This window comes from Diplotaxodon limnothrissa, linkage group LG1, assembly GCF_057381915.1.
Source record: "Diplotaxodon limnothrissa isolate DT_005_m linkage group LG1, D_limnothrissa_male_GT1.1, whole genome shotgun sequence".
NCBI classification, from domain to species: Eukaryota; Metazoa; Chordata; class Actinopteri; order Cichliformes; family Cichlidae; genus Diplotaxodon; species Diplotaxodon limnothrissa.
This window is the reverse complement of record NC_140596.1, coordinates 38,304,865-38,327,402: the sequence shown is the minus strand read 5'-3', so window position 1 is coordinate 38,327,402 and position 22,538 is coordinate 38,304,865. Positions and strand designations below refer to the sequence as shown.

The 22,538-nt window shown below is 42.0% G+C and overlaps 1 protein-coding gene across 1 annotated transcript in view; it reads right to left on the bottom strand.

The window, feature by feature from the left end:
- map1aa (microtubule-associated protein 1Aa) overlaps positions 1-22,021 on the bottom strand; it is a 60,824-nt gene extending 38,803 nt beyond the window's left edge. The window contains exons 1-2 of the mRNA XM_085358216.1: positions 21,766-22,021; positions 20,971-21,072 (exon numbers count right to left, since the gene is read on the bottom strand). Coding sequence (XP_085214342.1) covers positions 20,971-21,072; positions 21,766-22,021 — 358 coding nt within the window. The remainder of the gene's footprint in view (positions 1-20,970; positions 21,073-21,765) is intronic.
- Positions 22,022-22,538: the final 517 nt, after the last annotated feature.

Sequence of the window (22,538 nt, the reverse complement as noted above, 5' to 3'; positions counted from 1 at the left end):
TTTAACGTTGGGGGCGTGGCCATGTGTAGAGCTAATTCAAGTAATTAAATTAGACCTGTCTCCGTGTTTGCTGCTGGTGCCTTTTGGAGTACCAATGACATCTGTGTGATGAATTCACAGCCAGCCCATCTATAGTTGGGGGCACCTGACTGAATTTTAAGATTTTTAAGACTTTTTAAAAATCCAATATTCAAATATATCAGCAAATGATTATTTCGTTCTTTCAGACACAGAAAATAAACTAACATTTGTTATTTGTAGTTATTTAATGATTTGTGTACTTGTCCAGCTGTGCTGAGATCAGCTAGATTTTGTGTTTGTGGCATCGGTGACAAATTGTGCAATGTCAACACTCACACCATGAGTGAAAGGTTTCCCTCCTGTCTCCTCTTTACTTTTTAATTTTGAGCCATTGTTTGTCATTAATGTGTATACCGATAGACCAATAAATAGGTCAGCCAATAACATCGGCCCACTGGTGGTCTGAGCAGCTTGCTGATATTAGCTGATAAAACACTGGCAACTGTCAAAGCACTAACAATTAGGCTTCAACATGATAACTACCAATCCAAAGGGTGATGTCACAGTAGCTCTGTCCAGTTTGTCTGCAGGGTTTAAGAAAGTCAGGAAAAGTGTTCTAGGAAATGTCAATATTTTGTTACATTTTCTAGGATAAATATCAAAATAAAAGGAAGAATTTTCAAATCAGAAGTGAAAATGATTATTTAGTTTAGCCCAAAGATATTCAGGTTAGTGTGACATTAAACAAACAGATTGTACATTTGAAGGGCTGGAAACCAATCTGTGGCTGTCTGTTGAATATGAATCCACTATGGAATATGTTACCTTGAGTTTCTGGATGATTAATAATTAAATTATTACCACTGGCTCTGCTACGACGAACAGTAAAGAAACCTAAAGGGGTTAAATACAGGGGATATATTTGTGAGATAAATGATTTCAATTATTAATAAACTGCAGGAGTGGATATCCATGGATTAGCTGTATCACCAAAGAAACATGTTTATCTTTGCCGAGCATTTCCATTATGTAAGTAAAACAGCTTAACGGCTGGAATTAATCTTCTTCTCCTTCCCTGTTTCTGGATTAAAACAGCTGTCCGTGCGTCTGCATGTACCTTTCTAATTTTGGACCATTTTTGTCTAGCTTGTTGCATCATTTTGGCGTGGTGTTATTTGGAGAGTGAAGTCTAATCCACAGATTTCACATGAGCTAACAAAGCTGCTGCAGCCTGGCCACAGGAGAGACTCACAGCCAGCCTCAGCTGCTGCCTTCAGGTCAGAAGATGAGCTGGGCCTTTTTTTTCTCCTCACCTTAAAAATCAGGTCATCCAAATTTACTCGAGTGAATTGAAAGCAATCACTTCACTAACAAATGAGCATAAACTGGATGTTAATATGTAAACACGAGTAAGACAGGCTGCTAGCAGGCTTGAGGCTGGAAACACATCTGCCTTTGTGGCCCTTGAAAACATATACATAGTTACTGGGATGTCCAATGATTAGCCCTAATGGCTACATTTGTATCTTCTACCCTTATTACTGACAGTGTACTCTGGATCAAAACAAATGGCACTGTCCTCTGATAAGAAAATGAAGTGATGCCATGCTGAATGCTGCTGAAGACACCGAGGTCATGGCCTAGGTGCTGGTTTGGTGAATTTTAGTTCAGCAAAATGAGCAGGAGTTTAAATCTGGACTTTTAAGTCTTTATTCTTAAATTTGATATTTTCTGAAGGAATTCTGAAGTTCTCCAATAAAATCTATGAAAACATGAAAATTCCTTTAAAACTATGAATAACCCAGATGGGAAACTGCATTTGTAAGCAGATGTTTTAGGATTTTCACACACGCACACAAATCTAAAGTCGTTTGGTCACCTTCAGCTGAGGTGTAATCCAGGATGCATGACCTCTATCCTTCCAATAAAAAGCCACCGTATGCGTATGATAGTGTTTCAGCTTGTAGAAACGCTGTGCAGCAGCCATATGCTATGCAGTATTAGTATTTACTCACATGATATGCTGCAGTCCACGGCCTCGCGTGTAGTTACTGTCAGTGCAGACGAGTCTCGTCCAGCGGCTCCGACCGTCTGCGGATCTCAAACAAGCAGCCGTGTCTAAAAACACCACCGCTCTCCAAAAGCATCCTCTCCGTCTACAGCATCGCGGACGACGGATAACTAAGAAGCCTCTCGGGCGCGAACGAGAAGCGGATAAGTCAGCAGAATGTGAGTGAGAGAGAGAGCCTGACGCGAGAACAAGCGATGAAGAATCCTACCGTCTTTCAGCGGGTGGATGGAGCAGAGGGAGGGGCGCTGGTGCTGCTGCTGCGGATGAGGACGGAGGCAGCATCGGCCTGCTCCACTTCAACACCTACACCGAGCTAACCGCCGCGCTGCTGCGTTCAGGAGCCCGTCGTACACAAGCGATTCAAGGGACCCAGCAGGGATTCATAATGTAAACGTCATTATACTGCTGGCCTGGATGGATTAGGAGAAATAATAGCAACTGTGATACCTGTGCATCCCCACTGTGGGGTTCTTCGCACACCTTCATAATAAATTTTGCTCTGGCTTCTTCACTGGCACCGAGCGCTCAGGTTATCGTGCCTTACAAACGTGTCACCAACACCACTCATCATCCAAGTCTAATTTGTAAAACAATGCAACATGTTTGTGTTGCAGTAGTTTAGTGTTGAGCATCTACAGAGACCCCTTCCTGTTAAAAGCAAGTTTTTCCTTCCCACCGTTGCCAAGCGCTTGCTCATAGGGCGTGTCTGGCTGTTTTTACCTTACTCTATAAAATCCCTCAGGCGACTGTTAATGTGACAAAAATAAATCTGAATTGAACTGAATGGAAAATGTTACTTTGGCTGCTACATGTCACTAAGCTTCGACTCGACAGAACAACAACAATAATATTAAGATTAGCAGCAATAATGAGTCATTATATGTCACCACTCAATTTTAGCTTGAGACAGCTTCTCTTTTTACAACATTGAATTTCACTGCTTTACATTCCCAACTGCCAAGTTTGGTGAGGTGGTCGATCTATATATGGCGTTTAGTAGAATAGATATAGTCCTCAATAAACATTATCATTTAATGCAAAACAAGTGGATAGTCTGTTCTGGGAAGGGGATCTTTCAAACAGCTGTGACTCAAACAGCAGCTGCTGGGTGGGACAGAGACAAACTAAAATAGACTCTGAGCTGTGCCAGCTTGAGCCACTGTAAACCATGAATCACAACACTTTACTAAGACTGATGCTATTCAGCGGTGTGCTTCGTTGACCCTTAGAACAGTCTAGACATTTCACTAATGATTTGTTTTGAAAAAACAAAACAAAAACACGTCTGCAGCTTTTTTTTTTTTTTTTTTTAGATCAAACATAAAATGATTTTCTTTGATTAAAAAAAAAACTGATGACGAAAAACTACATGACACTTGAACAGGATGACACTGTTGTTCATCGTCTTTGGACTGCTATGACTAAAGAAGTACTCGACCCTGCAGGGGCTATAATAAGTATTTGAAGCACTTTGTACTGCCATAAGATTTAGTGCAACTCAAACGTAAATAAAGCCACATGAACAAAGTAGTTTAGAGTTTCCACAAAAACAGAAGAACTTTCTGTGGAACTTGTGCAGGAACCCATTGATAATACCCAGAATACATGTCTGCTTGGAAGTTGTGTAGAGCCACAGTAGGCGGCCCACTGTGGGCCCTAGTGCTGATGTGAAATGTAGGAGACATCTGGGCCTGCACTGTGGGTTGGCTGTGGGCTGCCTACACAAAGCAGTGAAATCTCACAGTGTAAGCAGGCAGTAGGCTTGCAGCATACCCACAGTGTGCCCACACTCAGCCGCCCTACTCTACAGGGCCCAGATGTGGCCTCCATTTCACGCCAGTACTGGAGTCCAGATGTGCACCATGGTACATTACCACCACCAACTGATATGGAATATGGAAAAAATACTACTTTCAAATGCTCCCTTATTCACAAGGGTTCCCACATTAGCAGCAGCACAGATTTGATTTGGCAGATTTCTGAACCGGGGTTCTTTTAACTTCCATGTTACTGAGATTTTGAATCAATCATTTTCTTCAAGCGTCGTCTTCCTGACAATGTAATAAATCTGTAGTTTCATCATGTCCACAATAGTCACATTTCCTAATAATTTGCCAGTGAATGTGCCCCCGTGGACCCACAGTGGGTAGGTGTGGGTGAACTGTAGGACTGTGGGGTAACTATGAGTTTTTATGGGCAAGCCTATTATATGTTGGCCACAGAAGGCCCTCTAAGGGCTGAACTGCCATGGCACCTACATGGCCTAACCTATATGAGCCTCAAATATGGGTAACTCATTCATACAATCAATCAAGTGTTTTTGCCTAACAGACGACCTGCTTTTCCTCCCGGGCCAAACCAAAGCAAAGAAGTGAACAAAGGAAGATTTGGGGTGGGGGCGTGGCTTAGCTTGACCTTTTTTGCTTGCACAAACTTTGCTCATGCTCCGTTAGTAACAGATCAGTTCATGGTTGATGAGCTCATAATAGTTTTACAGGTTACACTGAAAAAGCTGCATCCATTCTCTAAGCTAAATGTGTTTAATGCTATCCGGTTGTTCAGTCTGACGTCACTAGCCGTGTCTGGGTCTAAACTCCGCTGCAGGTCCATATATCAAACGATCACTGTGGCATTACTGAGAGTTGAAAAACTGTCTAAAGTCTTTCATCTTTAATAAAATGATCAGCGTTCTGCTCTACCAGGTGTAACAATTGAGTTTAACATCCAGGCATCCATGATAACGGAATTTATGACATTTAACGGAGTTAGAAGTTAGCAGGAAGTTAGCTCGCTAGCTTCCATCTAAATACAATATAGCATGTCCTGACTGCGGGGGGTTGGAAACAAATGAAAACGTACAGCTCTGTTATCACTTCCAGCATAAATGAAGACAGAAAACTAAACAGCAGTGACGTTTGTAGGGTTACTGAAGTTGGGCTAGGTGGTATATAATGATGTGCTACGTGACAGCTAGCGAGACAGCTATGTTAGCATAATATAAACAAGCTAACTTTTTTTCCACTCGATAAAAGTTAACGTGAGTGTTGTCGGTGGTCAGGAACAAATGTAATCGCATGGCAGGATTCTGTAAAAGGACCAAACTTCAGCCAGGAGAACAACTGAGATAATCCATCCACAATACGAGGTTAGTCATTCATATACTGCTGCATGGGCTGGGCTGTAGTTACATCCTAAGGTTTTAAAAACTGAGCTTAAATAAATGATTAGTGGTAATAAAAGCCGAGGGAGGTCAACAGGGATCACTGACTGTTTTAGGAGCTTTTTGAGATCAAATAGAAGAAAATACATAACATTAAACATGTTAACAACACAAAAGCCATATGAAATGCAGACTACTTTAGACCCAGAAGTAGGATTCGTCGCGTCATCACTGAACAACCGGATAGCTGAAATTTTGATTGACATAGCAACAGTATCTAAGGAGTGGGCTTAATGAATTCATTTGTGACATTTTCAGTATATAATGGTGCCCCGTGAATGTATACAGCCACGTATTATTTCATAAAGTTTAAAATGTTGATTGCTACATCTTCAAAAGAGCAACGCCTTCATATGTTTATGTAGGTCGGGCATGCTGGTCTCTGCTTACTCTGAGTGCTCTTCCAAGAGGGTGTTGCCTAAGCTCGCATTTGTTTTTCTAATGTCGGCGCAAAAAGCCTGTTAAAGCAACTCAAGTGCATCACAGCCACAGCACTGATGCAGCATCCTCTCAGATGACCGGCAGGCTCCTTTAAATGTCAGACAGCTGTTAGCCGCACGGCTCGGATGCCCGGCCTGCCGCGCCCTTCTCTCCAGACGAGCCGCCTTCCTCTGCCCTGAAATGTCTTAGCTATTCCAGCTCTCTTCTCCCTCCCTCTGACATCATCTCAGTTCTCTGACAAATGGAAACACACACACACACACACACACACACACACACACACAGGGCAGCTGGCCAAGGTTACATGGGTTTTCAGTGTGTGGGGGTCTATGTGTTTCTGAGATAGTTGAGTATTGCTTTTAACTCTATTCTGGGTGAAATAGTTTATTTAATATTCTGAGTGAGAACACAGTTACTAAACCTGAGCTTTCTAACATGTGTGCATGAGCATGTGGAAGTGTCACAGCCCAGGACAAGACGAAACATGTCAAATTCACTTCATTTTCAATTAATTTTCCTTTAAAGTAAACCTGTTACGCTGTTCATGATTTCTCTGTCAGATATATGCTGCTGTAGTGGTGCACGCCCACAGGAAAGACAGCCAAGTTTCAGATAGCGACATCGGCACATATACAAGTGAAGGTAATAAGGAGAGGTACAAGGTAAGGATTATTTTGAATTGTGAAACATGCAAAGCTACTCTAGTGGGATCTAAGAATAAAAATAAAACTGTCATGAACTGGCTGCGTGGAGGCAGACGAGGACCCAAACGCAAAACTCACGGAGACAAAAAGCTGAACTCAAAATCACTGCTTTATTGCAGGCTTCACAAAGAAACAGAACTAAACTGGGAATGCTAACTGAGGACCGAGTGAACACAGAAAAGCACACAGGTTCGGAGAGGAGACATTGACGACGCAACACCGAACTGAGGGAGACATGCACATAAATACACAGAGGGTTAACGAGGGAAGTGGGAGCACACGGGGAACACAGCTGACACAGATAATCATAACGAGACACGGCAGGAGTAACACAACATTGACGGGAGACTGTCAAAGTAAAACAGGAAGTACACAGAGGTGCAGACAGGAGGAGAGAGAGAGACAGGAGAGCACAGGAAACATGGAATAAAACACAAGGAGGGGAGACGAGGGCTCACAGGCACAGAGGGGCACACAGGGGGTAAAAGTCACAAGGGGGAAATCAAATAAGGAACAACTTAACAGAGCAACCCAGGAACCATGGCCTAAATAAAGAACAAAATACAAAAACACATGAAAACTAAGAATGCTGGGCCAACATGGCCCAGGATCATGACATAAACAAGGACAAGGCTTTCTTTAAATGTGCTGTGCTGAGCTTTTACATAATAAATTATTTTTAGAGCGTCCTGGAGAACAGAGAAGCATGCTGATAGTGTTAAATACCAAACAGAACCATGCTTTGTTTCATGTTTTTTCTTCCTTGATTCTGATTAATCATCCAAAATTTTACTACCTGTAATGTTGTTCTAGCATATCAATAGAAAAACAATTCAATAAAATGTAAATAAACAACCTACGTGTGTGGTTAACAACTGAAAATTGCAGTTTTAATCAAATCTGCTGTGAAACGTTGGGTCACCATCCAGTTACAGTATACACTGTTGCAGTCCAAGCACACCCATGTGCTGGGGCCCGTTCTTCGTACGTCGCTTACTACATCCAAGATCAAATGAAACATCCAAGATCAAATCATCGCGCTAACTCTGAGCTCGCTATTCCGGTTCCCCGAACACACCTGTTGTTGACGATTAGTATAGCTGGATGAAGTAATGTGAGATCACTGGGTGGCCCAACAGGGGCTACGCATCGATAGTAGAAACATTGATCGGCAACCCTTTGATTGGTCGGCGAAAATGTCGAAGGAGCGCGCTCGGTATTTTTCGGCAGCAGAGCAAGAACTCTTGAGTGAGGGATTTCAGGAGTTTCAGAGTCTAATTAAAACGCAAGGGAACACTGCAAAGGCTGCAAAAGCAAGGAGAGAGGGCTGGCAGAAAGTTGCTGACAAATCAAACTCGTAAGTAATTCAATAATAATAATAATAATGGAGTGGATTGATATAGTGCTTTTCAAGGCACCCAAAGCGTTTTACAATGCCACTATTCAGTCACTCTCACATTCACACACTGGTAGCTGTCACAGCTGCCCTGCGCCATCGGCCCCTCTGGCCAACACCAGTAGGTGGTAGGGTAGATTTATTATATTACACCATATTATCCAATATTATATTACATTATATTATATTATAATATGTTATATTATATCCCCTTTCACATTAGAGCCACAACAGGACCCACTAGAACATGGGAACAAGTAAAAGTGAAATATAAGAGTATTCTACAGAATGGTAATATTGATCACTTATATTGCTTTTCGTCTCTTGGACAGAGACCCTGAAATAATCTGTTTGTTTGTTCATAACAGCAACCAAGAAAAGGGCAGAGCAAAAAAAAAGACAGGTGGTGGTCCTGCACCCCCTCGTCAACAAGTTGGTTAAGTGAATAATACCCTCACGGGAAAATCGATATCTCTCTATGAGCACACTGTCGCGCTGAGCTAAAGGATCCTGTCTGTCCCGCAATATACGCTGGATTCTGAGGACTCTCCTTATCAATCTTGCACCTTCCGCAATGGGTGGCTCGCGTATACGGACAGGACATGGCTGCGACAGGCTTCCCAAATCCACCTTCGCTTTTATAGCCGTGGTCTCCCATCTTGATTACACGAAGTAAATTGCAATTACTACTCTGAAATCTGAATTACATCTGTAATAATCACATACATGTAATAGAATGTTAATAGTACATTTCCCTTTTTTAGGAAATGACCTGTATGTATCTGTGTGAAATCAATAAAAGGATCAAGTGCTGCATTATCTTTGGTTACATTGATGTTATTTATTTATGGTACAACAGTGGTAAAATATCGCTGTTGCTTTCGTATACATGAAGCGGAAATACCTGAGTGGCCGCGATCTAATCCTGTTTACATAAAGTAAGCCTGCTCCCGAGCAGGTTTACGCTTACGGCTCTGTTGCTATGACAGCAAGTCCCGGATGGGCTTCGAAGAACCGAACGATCCAGGATCACGCGAAATCGTCAACAATCAAATCCGGCTAACTTACTTAGCGAGGTACGAAGAACAGGCCCCTGGTCTCCTGAGCAGAATAACGCAGATCGCCCCCAACCCCAAAACCATTCAAGAGAAGCTTGAGGAACACACCACAGAACCCAGTATTTCTACCTGAACCTGACACTCAAATTTATTTTCCTTTGAGTTTGAATGTCGCAGATCCATTGCATACGTTGTTTAATTGTCTTCATGATGTCAGAACCTGGCTATCTCAAAACTGTCTTACTTTGAATGACAGTAAAACTGAAGTTATTGTCTTTGACAGCCATATCCCTCTGAACCAACTAATCGATACCCTTGGCCCCCTTGCTAGCTACCTCTCCCACATTGTAAGAGACCTTGGGGTACTCTTGGATAGCGCCTTCAAATTAGAGAAACGAGTATCTACTGTGGTTAAATCCAGCTTCTATCAGCTATGTCAGATTTCTAAAGCTAAACCTTTTCTTTTCCCCAAGGACCTTGAAAAGCTTATTCATGAATTCATTACCACTAGACTGGACTATTGTAACTCCCTTTATTTAGGCCTCCCTCACTCCTCTCTCTACCGTTTGCAATTAGTACAGAACGCTGCTGCACGCCTTTTATCAGCTGCCAGAATGCATGATCATATGACTCCGGTTTTAGCTAACTTACACTGGCTTCCTGTCAAATTTCGCATTGATTTTAAAATTCTTTTACTCACTTATAAAATCGTAAACAATATGGCGCCTAGCTATTTAACAGAACTTCTCCATTTGTATAATCCTAAAAAAGCACTAAGATCTTCGAACCAGATGCTCTTAATGCAACCTAAGTCTAGGCTGAAAACCAGAGGTGATCGTGCCTTTGCTATTGCAGCTCCTGAACTGTGGAACAATCTCTCTACTGCCATTCGCTCTTCTGAGTCGATTCAGGCTTTTAAATCTCATTTAAAGACTCTTTTTACTCCGACTTAAGTTAGTTTGACTATCATTTGGTTGGCTTCTAAGTTTGTCTTGTCTTGTGTTGCTGTTTGGTAAATTTATCTTATTTTATTTATTTCCTAATTTGTGAAGCACTTTGAATGACACTGTTTTTTAAAAAATGTGGTATATAAATACATTTTGATTTGATTTGATTTGATTTGAAAGTCTCTCAGACGTCTTCACATGGTAAAATGTGCTACACTGAAGTACAGAGGTGCTTTGTTATCTTTTTAGAAATCTTCTAGATTAAATATTATTATTCACTCTTGACATAAAAAATTAGGACCACAGTAATATTATTCCAATACTAAGAATATGAAGGCTCGACAGATTTATTATTGCCTGTGCTGACTGTGCTCCTGTCTGACAGCAGAATTACACAAAAACTATGACGCTGAAATCCATGAAACCTGGAGGAGAGGTGGAACACGAGGAAAGGAGGAAGCCATTAAACTTTGGTTCTGTTCCAGATATCTTTGGTTAAAATGATGAGCCAGGGCACTGGCCATGGTCCAGAACTGCACTCTCTAAGTGCCCTTCTCTGTATCCCTGCTGCATATAAAAGAAAAGATTTTCCACAAAACAAGCAACATTAAAAGCTTCTGAAAGTCTGACTGCACACAGCAGGGCGACTGGACCGGATTCCAGTACACTACATGGAGTGTTTGTACCTTATTAACTTGTAGCCCAGAGTATATTCACCCTCCAACCCGACAACATCACCAGATCAATAGACTCTCTTCTTTCATCGTGCAGCTCCCATCAGCCGTCATTTAGTTAAAGACAAAGCTTCATAGTCGGCTAATTTCTAATATTCCTAATACATAAAGCTGTTTGCAAAAGCTTTTAAGGAAAAACAGCTTAACTGACATCCTCCAAGCTTGTGTGTCAGTATGTGGGTGTGTGCTGTCGACAGGGACCAGGAGACCCTCTGTGCTGCTTCAGAGAAGCAGAGGAACAGATCAATGACGGCGGCTGAATTATTAATCTGCTTGCACTCAACCCTGTCTATCGTGCAGAGAGATTTTTAGGTTGTGTCATAAAAATGTTAAACTCACAGTGATGCAGTTTAAACATCACAGAATCAGCTTCCTGCTCATTGGTGGAGTCTACACGCATTGCTTTTCAAAGCACGTCCGTCTGTGATTTGTTGTGTATTCGGGCCTCCTCAGACAGAAACAGATGAGTGTTTGTGCAGAGAGAAGCCCTGCTGTTGGTCCAGCATCATTATCACAGTCAAACGTTTTAAAGATTATAGAAGAGAAAAAAGCTGGTTATTAAAACAGCATTACTGTGTGTGTGTGTGTGTGTGTGTGTGTGTGTGTGTGTGTGTGTGTGTGTGTGTGTGTGTGTGTGTGCAGCAGCATCACTCATCTGTGCCTGTCAGCTTCAACCTGCTGTTTTGTCCGTCACAGTCTGTAAACACCCACTCAGACCCCGAGTGTGGGTTTGTGTACAGCAGGGTGGCACGTTTGACATGGACGCTGAGTTCATTCACAGGCCAGTGCAAAGAGTCTCACGCTTTATAAATTCCCACATGAACACGTTTTAGCTTCCAGGGAGTTTTTCTGAGTCGTGTTAAGCTTTTATTAAGTGAGAAATCTCCTTCATGCAGGTCTGCATTACCAGCTGAGAAGGCCTGTAACTGCACCATATTATCAGCACTGTTAGTGAGTTAGAGATAAAACTGCCTGCTCGCTTCTTCCACATGCTTTCTGCGCAGGAACAAGAGTCTGGCACATACCGGTGGGTGTGTGGACATTCATTGTTTTGCTGGGAGCCTTTTGATATTGTCCCACTTTTATAAAGAAACCAATCAGAGAGCAGATTCGAGTCACCTGTTTGCCAAAAGTTGAAAAGAATACATACAGCTTGTCAACATGGCAACAAAATGTATCATAAAAGTAGCGAATTTTCGAATTACCTTTGCAACTTTTTCCTCTTCATTCCTTAACATATTCATCTGTACATTAATCTGCACCAAAACAAACAAAGGTTTAACCACCGGAACAAAAGGAAAGCCAACAACTATCTATATTTCTCATATTTAAAGGCAAACATGAAATAAAACTAAAAACTGCACAGTTTACAACAAGTCCCCAGGTGTTCTTCTACAACGAGCTGCGGCACAGGCTTCCAGTCGTCTGTTGAGACCTCATTTTCCAGATCTACATTTCATGGATTTGGATTAGATTGTGAACTCTCTGATGAACAGCACATAAACATGATGGCAATACTCTAGCAGGAGTTTGTGGAGGTCTAGTGAGTCTATGTGTATCCCGGTTTTTATCAGTTTGGATCATAAAAATCTTAAATGGTTTCAGGGGCATTGGAAGCAGACTCTCTCTCTCTGGGATACAGATGGTTTCTCCATCATGAGCAAATAAGTATTTGGACTGCTGAATTTAATTTCAACCACTTACAAAGTAATAAGCAGTCTGTTATTTCAATATTAGGTTTGTTACTGGTCTCGAAGCAGCTGGGAGCACAGTCACCAAGAAACACATTATGTCATCATAGTTTGAAATCCTGCAGTGTCCACAGAGCACCGCTGCTCAGGAATGACCATGTGACCAAGTTTGCCAATGACCACCTGAGCGAGTCCAATGAGGCTTGGGAGATGCGGTTAGATGCCACTCGAGTTTTAAATCCAAGAACACCATCCCTACGCTTTGAAGATGTTGTTCTGCCAAGGTTACAGAGCAACTGCCTTTCATTTTAGGAAGGAAGGTTAGAAAAACCTGTGATGAGAACCTCGCTTCACGCATTGAAAATGCGTTGTGGGTGGGTCTTCCAGTGGGACAATAACCCAAATCATACGGCCAAGGCAACAAAGAAGCAGCCCAGCCACTGTTTGGACTCTAATCCCACACAGCAGCTCAAAAGACAGCTTAAGCTTTGTGCATCCAAGTGATTACTTAGAACCCTTAAGGGTTTAAACAAAATCTGCAAACAGGACAATCCCTGTGTGTTTGATGTTTGAGATGTGTCACAGATGTGGCCACTAACTCGTACCCCACCAAGTATTAAATCAGGTGATTCAAGGTGATCGAATACTTGTTTCTGTCATCTGCCTGCTTTCCTGAGTGTTGGAGTGCTTGTCTGTTCTTTACATCACTTCCACTTTCCCATGCTGTCAGACTCAGCCATCTCTGAACCAATCAGCCTCCACTCTGCGAGCTTTAAATCTCAGTGCACGGTGGTCATTCTACCTTTCAAACCATCAGTCATGTATCGCACTTCATCCCCATCTCCGCCTCACCCTGGTCACTCAGCGCTCCATCCAACACCAGTCTTTAGACTCAGGGGCAGTGCTTTCAACACATCTATTGGCAACCAAAAATATCAAAAATAATAACAAGTGGATTTGGTTTGTGGTGGTCTTTGCCCAAATACGGTACAGGTGACCCTTAGGTGAAAGAAAGAAAAATGGAAAAAAATAAGTTTCTGTTTATGTCTCAGTGTTTAGCGGAGTTACTGTAACACAGGCTTTATTAACTAAGACGTTAAAAATGTTTACATTGTATTTGGGATAAACTGATGGAATTCAGCTGACTGAAAGAGTAATTAATCTAATTCATTATTACTTAATAGAATAGAATAGAATAGAATAGAATAGAATAGAATAGAATAATCCTTTAATTGTCCCACAAGGGGAAATTTGGTTGTAATTTGTAACTTCTTGTCTTTGGTTGGAATTTGATTATTTGTGAAAGCTGCACTGGTGCGATCATCTTTGCCATAAATGTGAATTACTGCCCAGTGATGTTTGGATCATGGATTTATGGAACGTACTGGCATAAGTATGGATTCATGGTTGTAAAACCTCTGATACACAGTGTGTGTGTTGATGTTTGTGTGTATAGACCCAGAGATTACGTTCACTAAATGTTACTGCATTTCCCCTGAGAGTCACCGCCATCAGTCAGAAGCACAGCTTCACCCAGTCTTTATTAATTGCACCATGTGGGCGACAGCTGCATTCATGGACACCATTACTGGCACTTCCTTCATCATCTTCCTCCTCTCTTGAGATGAAATGCGATCGTTCACGTTGCCAAACTGTCCGTGTGCCTCACGGGTCAATCAGTAATCACCACTGAGCAGGGCAGACGCTGGGGAATGAGACACTAATACACACTGATGGATGTTCTGATTACCTGCGTCATATCCATTACATCATGATGGAAGAGCCTCAGCAGTGTGTCAATACTGCAGAGACAACTGGGAATCTGCATCTTTGTTGAGCTTCAGAATAAAAGAAGGTGTCGATTTTTAGGTTTGTAGTAGTTCTCACTGTTAATAGTTTACAGAGGGATGTTACACTGGAATAACAGCTGTTACATTTACACAGTGTTAGAGCAACGGCTGCAACCTACAGCCTTTAAAATCACAATTAAATGATGTCTGTAAACACATCGGTCCAGGTGTTATCACACTGAGACAATAATGGCTGTCAGTCCTGTCGCTGCTTATATTACTGCTCTCTGCTAAGACTACAGATCACACTACTGATGTAAATTCCCTCATTTTAAAACACCATGGTGCCTCTTCAAACTCTGATCTCTTATATTTCTTAATCTAAAGAGTGAATGCATTTAAAGCATGAACTGCACACCTAGCCACCAAACGTTTGGTAAAGTACGAGTACTGTAACGTTTTGCAGAGCTCTGATGAAGCATCACACCACATCTGGCATATATAGTTCCATTTTATAGAATACATTGTTAAAATTATAAGCTATATATTCCAGTCATCCATTTATCGGACATCACTGATAAATCAGTGGTGAAATTCTCCTCGGCCTCCTTGTTTTGCTCAGCGTACAGTCTTGTGGTGCTGGATGTGGGGTGAGACCCTCCATGCATGGTCAGGAGCTTCCATGTTGATGTCAGTGGCTTCGATCTCCTCATTTGTTCCAGCCAATTATCCCAGTGGGGAATCTGATCACCAGTGTAGGTGTATTCTTCCCATTCAGCTGACTCCTCAGGACTTGCCTGACCCTCTGCAGGTACTTGGTGGTTGCAGCTTTCCCAGCGGCCTCTTCATGGTTTTCCAATGAATGTTGTCTGCAACGTTGCCTTCCGGTAGTTCGATCCCCTCAGTTCTGACTACCTTCCCTCTCTTTGTTACCATCCGACTACACTTCTCCAGCCCGAACGACATTCCAATGTCATTGCTGTATACAGCTATAGCCTGGTAGTGTGGATCAGTGAATCTATGTCTCGTTCACTCTTGGCATACAGCTTGATGTCATCCATGTACAGGAGGTGGCTGACAACTGCTCCATTCCATAGTCGGTGTCCGTAGCCAGTCTTGTTAATGATCTCACTGAGGGGGTTCAGGCCTATGCAGAACAGCAGTGGGGACAGAGCATCTCTTTGGTAGATCCTGCACTTGATAGTGACTTGTACTATGGGCTTGAAGTTGGCCTCCAGTGTTGTCCGCCACATCCCCATTGAGTTCCTGATGAAGGCTCTCAGGGTCCTGTTGATCTTATATAGTTCTAGACATTCCAAGATCCAGGTGTGGGGCATTGAGTCATAGGCCTTCTTGTAGTCAATCCAGGCAGAGCACAGGTTGGTCAGCCGAGTCTTGCAGTCTCAGCTGACTGCTCGGTCTGCCAGTAACTGGTGTTTTGCGCCTCTGGTATTATTGCCCATCCCTTTCTGTGCCCCATTCATGTACTGACCCATGTACCTGTTCATCTTAGCCGCTATGATGCCTGACAGGAGCGTTCATGTGGAACTGAGGTAGGTTATTGGCCGGTAGTTGGAGGGGACCGGTCCCTTCTTGGGGCTGTCAGTTCTGTCATTGCTTATATTACTATATCAGTCCCTTCACTCTGGGTATCTCTTATCTACTAGCATTTGCAGTTTATTGTTACTGCCAGACGCTTGTGTTCTTCAGCCAGTAGGCGTGAACCATGTCGGGGCCTGGTGCTGTCCAACTCTTCATACTGGAGACCCTTTCGTGGATCCTTTCTGTCTGCCACTCTGATGGTTACAGAAACATCTGTGCCTGGAAGTGCCGAGGTCAACATGGGAGACGTCCCCGAGGGTGGTGGAGAATGAGCAAGCTAAGATCCTGTGGGACTTCCAGATACAGACGGACAAAATGGTGATGGCTAACCAACCGGACATAGTGGTGGTAGACAAGCAGAAGAAGACGGCCGTAGTGATCGATGTAGTGGTTCCCAATGACAGCAACATCAGGAAGAAGGAGCACCAATATTAGAAAAAATGCTGGTTTCAGGCAAATGTCAACACAGTGGCAAAGATGTCGGAGAATCATAGGCCTCATCTTGTATGAAGTTTCTGGTGATCCATCAAAAAACTGATTGATGAGACATTTAGGCTGTAAGAGTGAATGTGAGCATGGTTGTCTGCCTCTCTGTGTTAGCTATGCAAAAGACTGAGAACCTGTCCAGGTCCTCTCGGCCTGTGACAGCTGGTACAGGCTTCCCCCCCTGAACTGGATAAGTGCTTAAGAAAATGGATGGATGGACAAAGCTGCAGACAACAGGTTAATGATGCCATAAAGCCATGCTGCTGTATGACTAAATATGAATCCAAGAAATAATAGACATGAACATCTGAAAATATCTCTCAAAACATTCATATAAACCAATCAGAGAAGTCCAGCCTCTTTCTCTTATAGATTTTCCTTTGTGTTTTCAGTGTGTGAGCCTTTCAGCCATGATGACTGTGCACTCCTCCTCCACCAGCTGCACATTAGTATTCAAGGCACAGATGAGGAGGAGCTGGAGTATGACGGGTTGGAAAGCCAATCCTGCAAACACCTTGTGGGTGGTGTGAGCGATTTTCCTGAAAGGTAAATACAAATCAGAGACACAATCAGGGAATTTGGGGAAAAGCCACTGGAGGACAGCTCGGAAAGACAGACCTTCGATTTCTAGCCTCGACCTTTTGAAAACACACACTTTTTCTTGTTTTTTCTTTTTCTTGGGTCTGATCGATTTCCCAATGTGACCTTTGCATACCAGCAAGCAGCACAGTTCATCCTCAAGCAGCTGAACTGTGAGCTGAGCTTTCCCAGAGGTTTGGCAAGATGAAGAAACAAAAACATAAAACAACACATTTCCTCTCAGAGCTCGAAGGGAAAAGGAACAACACGCATCTGTTTAATGGCCACTATAACCAGACAGTATCTGCAACAAAGTTTCAGTACCTTCTCCCTCCTCTCGATGCAAAGCTTGATTAGTGCCTGGGCTGACTTATTTTGAAGTAAACCGCTGATGTCAGTGTACCCAGTGTAGCTGAAGAAATCAAAAAAGCACCTTGCCTTAAATGTCAAATTTGAAAACATAAAAAATAAATAAAAAACATACATTAGCGCACAGCTATAAATACTCATTAGAGCGTAACGTGTGTATCAACAAATCAATTCCCAATCCATCAAAGTAACCTCATTAAGAGAAGCTATATATTATAATTTAAGACAATCCCAACCTGAGGGGTTATTTCATGTCCCTGGCTTGTGAATTTGAATCTGGGTGCTAAGATATGCAGGTAAGCGTACAGGCTGCTTCTAATAATGCCCACACGTGAGAGTGTTTCTCTGGATATCGGTCAATGCCAAATCCATTCCAGGTCAAATTTGTAAAGGTTTCCAGTCGGCTCGACAGCCTTTGTATTATAACTGAAATTATATAAAAATCTATTTGGATTTACTGATAAATATCAAAACTACATAATACCAAGGACTGTGTCTTAATATGTTAGGCTGTTTGAAGGCTGTGCTACTGCTGTCAGCGGTTCAGTGAATGCTGCTATACAGGCTAAATGTCTCTCTAGCGCACATAAAGGTCTTTTTACTCATTTTGTTTTCCTCACATTGGCCCAATAACAAAAAACTCTGGATTTAAAAATCTCTCTGTGTTCTTGAGAAAACACAAGACAACCGACATCTCTTAAACTGAAGCATGTTCCCGTAATTTCCTGCTTCCACTGAGACACTGAGCATCGGGCACAGAGGGTAAGCCTACCCTTAGGTTGAATTAACCACAGAACACACAAGCAGAAGTGGAATTATCAGAACACCACCTGTGATACAATAATTGAAAGTGGAAGCGAGTGGATTCTGTAATGTGCTTTAATGCAGTTTTCTGAAGGACTGAATGCATGGATAAGTTCTTAGACCATATTCAGTTACCTTATGGGCAACATCTGACAGACACATATTATTTTACAGGCTGTAGACAAATTCAGCAAATACTGAAACGCAATCCTGTGTGTGTGTGTGTGTGTGTGTGTGTGTGTGTGTGTGTGTGTGTGTGTGTAGGGACATAAAAGATGCGTCTAGTAGTGTGTCTTTACTTCTTTGTTACACTTCCTCTTTATCAGCTGTTTAGCTCTCTGTGTTATGCTAGTGTGCCCTCTGACTGCGTGTGAGTGCTGATGTTGTCCTTATTGTTCACTTTGCCTGTGTAAAAGGATATGAATAGTTTCCTCCTACGGTCATATTTGAAGAGGTAGCACATACTTTGTACTTTATACCAGGTAACAAGTAAAATACACATATTGCTTTTGGCTAGATGCTAATATTAGCATGCTAACATGGTCATGATTCTGATGCTAATGTTTAGCAGGTCTACAGTTTACGCTTTTCTCCATTTTTATGTGTTGGCTTTGCAGCTGATGGGGTGGGGATGTGATTTGTTCTGCTACATTTTGACAGCTCTACAGAAAATACTCTGGAAATGAACCAGAATCTGCTTCTCACTGTGGCACAAGAGGATAATCAAAAGATCATCAAAGTCAGAACCTTGAATGTCTTAAATTTTAGGTCAGGCTGACAACTAAACTGAGCTGAGCTCTTTTATCTGCTTGAGGTTAACTGACATGTTGGTTGTTGATGCATGACAAGTGACGGCATCATCAAACACGTTCAGATTCCTCCTATGGGAGGCATGAGTGAAAGTGACATGGCAGTCTAGTTCTAATTGTTGACTTTTGAGGCTAAACTAACAGAAATAAAGCTCAAACATGTGTAGAAAATATGGCACTTTAGTAGATACAGATTTAATAATTTAATATAGCTGAAATAAGACTGCTCCCAGGAGTGGCAAGGTTATCGCTCCTTGCCAGCAGCAGAAAAATTCTCCTCCTCAGGCTGGATGGCAGATGAAGCTCCGCTGCAGCTCTTGCTGCGATCTTTCTAGACTTCAGTAAAATATGTCCGTACAAGAAAATACATAAAAACAAGCAATGAGACAAAGCAGTGTGTCGACTAACAGAGAGGAGAACAGGTTTAGAAGAAGGAAATCAAAGAAAGGTTGTAAATCTGAAAAAGTATCTCAGCCACACTCTTCCTTCCTGTTGGTGTGTGTTCCAACCTTCCAACACAGAAAAATCCTGGTTGGGAATTTATGCATCTTGCGTGACTTATAACAGTGACACAGTGAAATAATGTGAAGTCATGCAGACCTGGGTTAGTAGAGAAAAGCATTAAGTAACCTGCAGCCTGCTGGGAGGCACAGCATTTGGAAGACATGTCCATTTACCAGTGAAATGTGTCATAGAGCTCGGGCCATATGACTAAAATTCAGCCAAATTTGTGTATGCGTGCTGTAGTAGTAAATGTACATATTTCCACTCTTCACATAAGACTACCATCCAATACACTGTGTGGGAGGATCCATGTTTAAAATCCACGCTGAACACTGAGTTCCATTTATTTAGCCAACACACCTTCTCCTCCAAACAGCTCATCTGACCCTGCTAGGCTTGAGTGAAAGCTGAGTGTGGGTAGGATACATTTCTTTGTGAATGCAAAGCAGCGAATCAGAAAGCAGATACTTTTCTAGCAAGAGTCACATTCATCACCTATGGCACGTCCTGATCTTCGATCACCCCAGCAGGGGGTAAAACCTCTCGGATTCAGCCTTTATTGATTCCAAGTGTGACATGCAGTCTGCACGTGAGACCATCATCAATAAGAGCTATGTTGTCATCAGCTCCTAGGATATATCCCAATGGATCAGTAAAGAAATCAAAGAGATGAGAGCATGCTCTTAGCATTGCATCACAAACTTATGTTTTTATGTAGAGTTTATAATGTAGCCATAAAAGATGCGGAGCTGGAAAGACTTCAAGGTTCCACAGATTTCATTTCACGAACACGTCATCTATACATCTTAATCTGTCAACTTGAATTCAATGCAGTTTACCCTTGTGCAATATGGGTTTATTCATGGGCCAAAAGAGCAGATGATATCATGGTTGACGACATTGTTATTTAGAAAAAAATTATTTTGGTGTCTGAAGAGTCCTGTTCTCACTTTTGTCTGATAACACACGAACAGCCAGGTTCTTCTCTGCTAATTCGACACAGAGATCATTCAAAAGAACCAAAGTCTGTGAGTCATTCATCATAAGCACCCAGCAAAAACGGGCTTTAATGGTTTTGTATCACTGAGACAGGTCTCAGGGTTCCAGTCAACAGAAGCATGCAAACTGATAACCCGATGAACTCTCTTAGAGCTCAGCTGGAGACAAAACTCATTTTTACAATGTTTTGGTTTTAAATATGTTGGCTGATATCCTTTATGTATAGAAATATAGTTGCACATACTTTAGAGATATAGTAAAGGGGAAAATGATGGACTGCTTGTTTACTGTAAACAGACTGGTTCTTATTATAGTGTTTTTCTACACGAACGCTCAGTTTTCACCCATGACTCACACACTCATGTTGGTCCCTTATATCTAACATTCACACTCCATTGAGCACATCGGAGAAACCCGAGGTTCAGCATCTTGCCCGAGGACACTCGAGCAGCCAGGGACTGAACCACCAACCTTCCAAATAGCAGATGACCTGCTCTAGCTGACATCCCAGTATTTCTTTGCATGACAGGTACAGGCGAGTGAAGCTCTTATTGCGATTACACTGTTCAGAAAGTCCATGCAAAGTTCACCTGAAGCCCGGCACATCCCAAACAGCAGCAAGTATAGACTCGGTACGTGCTGGTGAAAGCATGCCACACTCTGTCCGTGTCACACTTTCACCTTTAAAATCCAAAAAATCCCTCTTGCTGTCAACTTTATTGAAGATAACAATGAACACACTGACCTTTGACCTGCGAGGAAAACTGTGCAGTGTGCCTGGCTTCAAACAGCTGCAGCTCTTTATCCAGGTCAAAAACAGCCAGCTCAACGCTCCAGGAGCGTAAACCTGTTTTTGGAACACACAGCAGCAATAATGCTCAGAATCAAGAGTTCAGTATGCCCTCACAACAATTTACTACATTTCTCTGACAGTGAGAAAAGTTTTGCTTGTTTGTTTGTTTTTCTAAATTTATGGAAGACCAAAACTGCCATAAACAAACAATTAAAAACAAACAAACAAAGCTATTCATTGTTCTTATGAGGAGAAGAAGAAGTAGCAGTATTAATGAAAGAATAAGTAAAATTAATTACTGCACACATTTCCCTCTAATATTGTATTTGGTACATTTTATTTATTGCTGCATTAACATTTGAAAACTACAACATTAACATGCTGCTTATGTGCACTCTTCAATAATAAAATAGCTGGATTAATAAAAAAGTGAAAGGTGCCATTCTGTGCATTTGTTACAAAGAATATTTTAGCAATAACTGGATTTGTAGTTATGGAAGTTTTACCTAAGTTTGCACTGCAGTGCTTTTAGATTGAGGGGAATTATTAAAAGTTAATGCACTCTTATGCAGCTAATTAAAATTTGAAGCTCTTTCCGGGACTGCGTCTGGATTTTTAACCAATAAATATCGGACTTCTTGTTTTTATGAGTTCATTAAAGAAACTAAGTGGGAACAGATACTATGTAAACACCAAGCCGTTTCATCGCCCCGCTCCGCTGTCACCGACCACTTGAGTTTGCCTTACCCTGTGTGATCTGTCTCCTGGCAGCTTCGAGATGATGGCTGCAGGAAATCTCTCCAATCACGATCAATATGCGATAGTTTCTATGCTGGAACGCAGCTCCAGGGTGATGCTGTCCGCGGTGCTGAACAGACTCGTCTGGTTCTGTTTGCTCCACAGAGGCAGCGGCTGAGATAGAGATTTCCATGGTAACAGTGCCACTAATGGACGCTGAGCCCTTTTCCATCTCCATGACAACTGCATCCAGAGCGAGCACCATGACAGTGCAAGATGGGGTGGGAGGAGTGACGGGCGTGGCTCAGAAGAAGCTAAACACTTGATTGGATTCCAGGTGATGTTGCTATTTGATGTTGCAGCATGCCATTGGACAGAAAGAAGAGAGGGATATGAGAATTGATGTTGATCATATTTCCTATATGAGGCAGCTGAAGCTTAAAAAAAGATTTTACAGTATCAAAGTGTCAGTTGCTTTTCCACAGAGTTCTTGAAAAGAGAGATTTATCATCTTCAAATGTGTGAAAATATTCATAAAACTGTTGATGTTTGATTAAACAAAATAATTGTTTTCAAACCAAAGATTTTGGTGTGTATTGAGTCCAATCAATGGCACTTACAATAGCCCTCATAGTGTTTTTGTATTAACTTTTTAGACAAAGGTGTCTGGGACTAAAAAGTTTGTGGCAAACAAAGCGTCTATTTATATCTGTGTGACTGTGAGCACCAGGCAGTGTGCCTCTGATTACTGAACTGACGTGTCTGTGTTCAGATTGTGAATA